This window comes from Salarias fasciatus, chromosome 8, assembly GCF_902148845.1.
Source record: "Salarias fasciatus chromosome 8, fSalaFa1.1, whole genome shotgun sequence".
Lineage (NCBI taxonomy): Eukaryota > Metazoa > Chordata > Actinopteri > Blenniiformes > Blenniidae > Salarias > Salarias fasciatus.
This window is the reverse complement of record NC_043752.1, coordinates 20,315,006-20,319,183: the sequence shown is the minus strand read 5'-3', so window position 1 is coordinate 20,319,183 and position 4,178 is coordinate 20,315,006. Positions and strand designations below refer to the sequence as shown.

Sequence of the window (4,178 nt, the reverse complement as noted above, 5' to 3'; positions counted from 1 at the left end):
AACCATATTTTTAATGCACCAGGGTGGCGTTAGTTTCTACTATCTACAGCTTCAGTTCTCTGAGAATGTCTTCCATGCCGAAGTAAAACTGTAAAGTAAAATATGAATCGATACCCAGCTGGACTGCCCAGTTTAAGTGTGAAATGAACCAGACCTAGACGTTGTTCCGGATCAGGATTTATGAATCAACATCGGTACACAGATTCACCTCTACGCTGATGATAGGCTCATTTTACATGGAGGTTCCTCTCCACCGCACATTCAGACTCTTGATGATTTACGTATTTGTTGCATGAAGATAGTGAAACAAAATGTGTGTTTCTGTTTCACAGGGGGCTCGGGGGGGCTCCGGGGGCTCGGGGGGGCCTGCAGGCTCCACAGAGGCACAATGAAGAGGTTCAGACGGCACGGCCACGAGTCCCACAGGGACCGGCTCAAACAGGAGCTCTTCCAGTTCAACAAGGTGAGAGAGCAGCTCCAGCAGGCCCTGCATGAAACCCAACACCGTGCAGCACACACACACACACACACACACACGCTCTGCAGGCTGAAGAGCCTCTGAATATCACTTACACCTGATAAAAGCCGACCTTTCAACACACGCTTTTATTCCTCCTGACGTCAAACCAGAATCTCTTCTTCAGGTTTTTATTCCGCCGTGCTTTTCCTGGTGTTTACAGTCTTCTCTCATAACATCAGCTGCTCTTATTCTGGAGGGACGAGATGTCTCAGGTGTGCAGAAGACCCTCTCAGCTCTGTCTCTGTCCCCCCAGACGGTGGAACATGGCTTCCCCCACCAGCCCAGTGCCCTGGGCTTCAGCCCGTCTCTACAGCTGCTCGCCATCGGGACTCGTTCTGGAGCCATCAAACTGTATCCTTACACACACTCACACTCACACTCTAACACACACACACACACACTCACACCCACACCCACCCTCCTCCACCATACAGACCACCCTCCTCCCACAGTCCTCTTCCTTGACCAGCAGCAGGTATGGAGCTCCAGGTGTGGAGTTTATGGGTCTGCATGACGAGAACGCTGCCGTCACACAGGTTCACTTCATGAACCACCAGGTACTCACACACACACACACACACACACACACACACACACACACACACACACACACACACACACACACACACACACAGAGCATGCTGATGGAGTCTCCGTCTCAGGTGGAGCTGGTGACTCTGCTGGATGACAACAGTCTCCACATGTGGACATTAAGAGGACACAAAGGACAGTCGGAGCTTCTGGAGATCGGGCGCTTCATGTTGACGGGACCGCCTGGGTAATGCCCGTCCCCTCTCCCGTCCCCTCTCCCGTCCCCTCGCCCGTCCCTTCTAAAGCGTTGTCCTTGTCGCCCCCTGCTGGCCTCTCAGGGCGCCCCCCAGTGTGACCCGGGTCACAGCCGTCCTGGCTCACTCCTCGGGAGAGCTGCTGCTGCTGGGCACCGAAGGGGGACACGTCTTCGTCGTGGAGGTTCCAGGGTTCCGAGAGCTGGAGGAGAGGAACATCAGCCTGGACCAGGTGTCCAGCAGGTGAGGACCTGGAAGGGGGCCAGGGACAGGAGGTCTGAGGAGTCCAGATGTTCTGGTGTTTGATGCGTGGCGTCTCCTGCAGCGTTCCGGACGACTACATCGGCCGGAGGAACCTGGAGCACGTGGAGGCGCTGCAGGAGAACCCGGTGGACCCGAACCAGGTGGTCCTGGGCTACGGCCGAGGGCTGATGGTCATCTGGGATCTGCAGAGGCAGCGGGCCGTCCAGCACATCCCCGCCACACAGGTGAGGAGGGGGGCTGTCGGAGGGGGGGCAGTAACGGCAGCAGTAACAGCAGCAGTAACAGCAGCAGTAACGGCCCTCCTGTCCCCCCCCGTGTCCCTGCAGCAGCTGGAGAGCGTCTGGTGGACGGAGGACGGAAGCTTCCTGCTCAGCTCCCACAGTGACGGGAGTTTCTGCCGCTGGGCGGTCGGAGTGGAGGACGAGAAGGACGACGAGGAGAAGTCTGACATTCCCTACGGTGAGGAGACGTCCTGCTCAGCTCCCGCTCCCTGTCCTCTGGACCTTCTGTCTTCGTCTCACTGTCCTTTGGTCTTTCAGGACATTTTCCCTGCAAGGCCATTTCTAAAATCGTCCAGCTGCCGACAGCAGACGGGTGAGGTCGCTTCCTGGACCCTTTCTGTGTTAGTGTGTGTGAGCCGTCCTGATCTTGACCCTGACCTTTGACCCCCGTGTGTCTCCTCAGGCCCCCGTTCCTGCTGTTCAGCGGCGGCATGCCCAGAGCCAGCTACGGAGACCGCCACTGCATCACCGTCATCCACGGGAAGACCCACGTGGCTCTGGACTTCACCTCCAGGATCATCGACTTCTTCGTCATCCGAGACGGAGCCAAGCACACGGGTGAGCCCCGTAGACCACCCCGTAGACCGCCCGAGGCCCCCCGTAGACCGCCCTGTAGCCCACCACCCAAGGCCCCCCGTAGACCGCCCTGTAGCCCAACCCGAGGCCCCCCATAGAGACACCCATAGACCGCGCCGTAGACCACCTGAGGCCACCCGTAGAGACACCCGTAGACCACCCCGACACCAGCTGTAGACCACCCGCCCCCCCCCCCCCCCCCCCCCACCCCCCCCCCGACACCAACCATAGACCATCCGTAGACCCCCCCCGAGACCACCCCAAGATCACACAGAGACCACCCCACCAGGTCCAGGTCCCTGCATCAGCCGCTGCCTGTGTGTCCCTGCAGGAGACCCCCGTGCCCTGGTGGTGCTGGTGGAGGAGGAGCTGGTGGTCCTGGACCTGCAGACGGAGGGCTGGCCCGTCATCCAGACCCCCTACCTGGTCCCGCTGCACAGCTCGGCCATCACCTGCTCCCACCACGTCTCCTCCATCCCCCTCAAGCTGTGGGAGCGGCTGCTGGCGGCGGGCGAGCTGCAGTCCCGACACTACTCCAAGAAGGTAGGGGGCGCTGCGCCCTCTGAGCCCCCCTCCCCCGAAACCCAACATCCTGTCCACTTCCTGTTAACCGTCACTTCCTGTCTCCTTCAGCCCTGGCCAATAATCGGAGGTCAGAACCTGGGAGCAGATCCACCACAGAGAGACCTGCTGCTGACGGGGTGAGACACACACACACACACACACACACACACACCCCTGAGCAGGTGTCACAGTGTGCTGCGTCCTGCAGACACGAGGACGGGTCGGTCCGGTTCTGGGACGCCTCTGGAGTGTGTCTGTCTCCGATGTACAAGCTGAGCACGGCGGGGGTCTTCCACACCGACTCGGACCCCAACGACAACATGAACCAGGGCCCCGAGGGAGAGTGGCCCCCCTTCAGGAAGGTAGGGCCGTGCGTGGACGGATTCTCACCCCCTGGTCTGATCCGGTCTGACGTGGACTTGTCCCCAGGTGGGCTGTTTCGACCCGTACAGTGACGACCCCCGTCTGGGGGTCCAGAAGATCCACCTGTGTAAATACAGCGGCTACCTGACGGTGGCCGGCACGGCGGGACAGGTACGGGACGCCGGCGGCTCCGGGACGGCGGCTCGGGACGGGAGACGGCTGACCCCCGTCTCGGGACCGTGTCTTCACAGATCCTGGTCCTGGAGCTGAACGACGAGGCGGCCGAGCAGACGGTGGAGGCCACAGTGGTGGACCTGCTGCAGGGCCAGGAGGGCTTCCGCTGGAAGGTGAGTCCGGGACGGGGCGGGCGGAGTCCGGGCGGAGGACTGACCGGTCCCCCTCCACCAGGGCCACGCCCGGCTGGACGTGCGCGAGGAGCCGGTGCTGTTCCCGCCGGGCTTCCAGCCCTTCGCCCTGGTGCAGTGCCAGCCGCCCGCCGTGGTCACCGCCCTCACGCTGCACTCGGAGTGGAAGCTGGCGGCGTTCGGGACCAGCCACGGCTTCGGCCTGTTCGACTACCAGCAGAAGACCAACGTCTTCATCAAGTGAGCCGCGCCGCGCAGTGGGGGGTGTGTGTGTGTGTGTGTGTGTGCTCACTGGCGTCCTGTGTGCAGATGCACGCTGAACCCCGGGGACCAGCTGGCCATGGAGGGTCCTCTGTCCCGAGTCAAGAGCATCAAGAAGTCCCTGCGGCAGTCCTTCAGGAGGATCCGGCGCAGCAGAGTGTCTCTGAGGAAGCACCACGCCAACAACGCCTCCAAGGTA

General features: G+C 61.2%; 1 protein-coding gene across 1 annotated transcript in view; it reads left to right on the top strand.

The window, feature by feature from the left end:
- Nucleotides 1-339: 339 nt before the first annotated feature.
- The window catches only part of LOC115393530 (lethal(2) giant larvae protein homolog 2-like), an 8,067-nt gene continuing 4,228 nt past the window's right edge, over nt 340-4,178 (top strand). The window contains exons 1-16 of the mRNA XM_030098563.1: nt 340-463; nt 774-871; nt 996-1,077; nt 1,183-1,298; nt 1,390-1,548; nt 1,631-1,793; nt 1,896-2,028; nt 2,109-2,163; nt 2,254-2,408; nt 2,758-2,969; nt 3,060-3,127; nt 3,199-3,352; nt 3,420-3,524; nt 3,605-3,700; nt 3,762-3,958; nt 4,028-4,175. Of these exons, the coding sequence (XP_029954423.1) occupies nt 389-463; nt 774-871; nt 996-1,077; nt 1,183-1,298; nt 1,390-1,548; nt 1,631-1,793; nt 1,896-2,028; nt 2,109-2,163; nt 2,254-2,408; nt 2,758-2,969; nt 3,060-3,127; nt 3,199-3,352; nt 3,420-3,524; nt 3,605-3,700; nt 3,762-3,958; nt 4,028-4,175 (2,016 nt within the window). The 5' untranslated portion in view covers nt 340-388. The remainder of the gene's footprint in view (nt 464-773; nt 872-995; nt 1,078-1,182; nt 1,299-1,389; nt 1,549-1,630; nt 1,794-1,895; nt 2,029-2,108; nt 2,164-2,253; nt 2,409-2,757; nt 2,970-3,059; nt 3,128-3,198; nt 3,353-3,419; nt 3,525-3,604; nt 3,701-3,761; nt 3,959-4,027; nt 4,176-4,178) is intronic.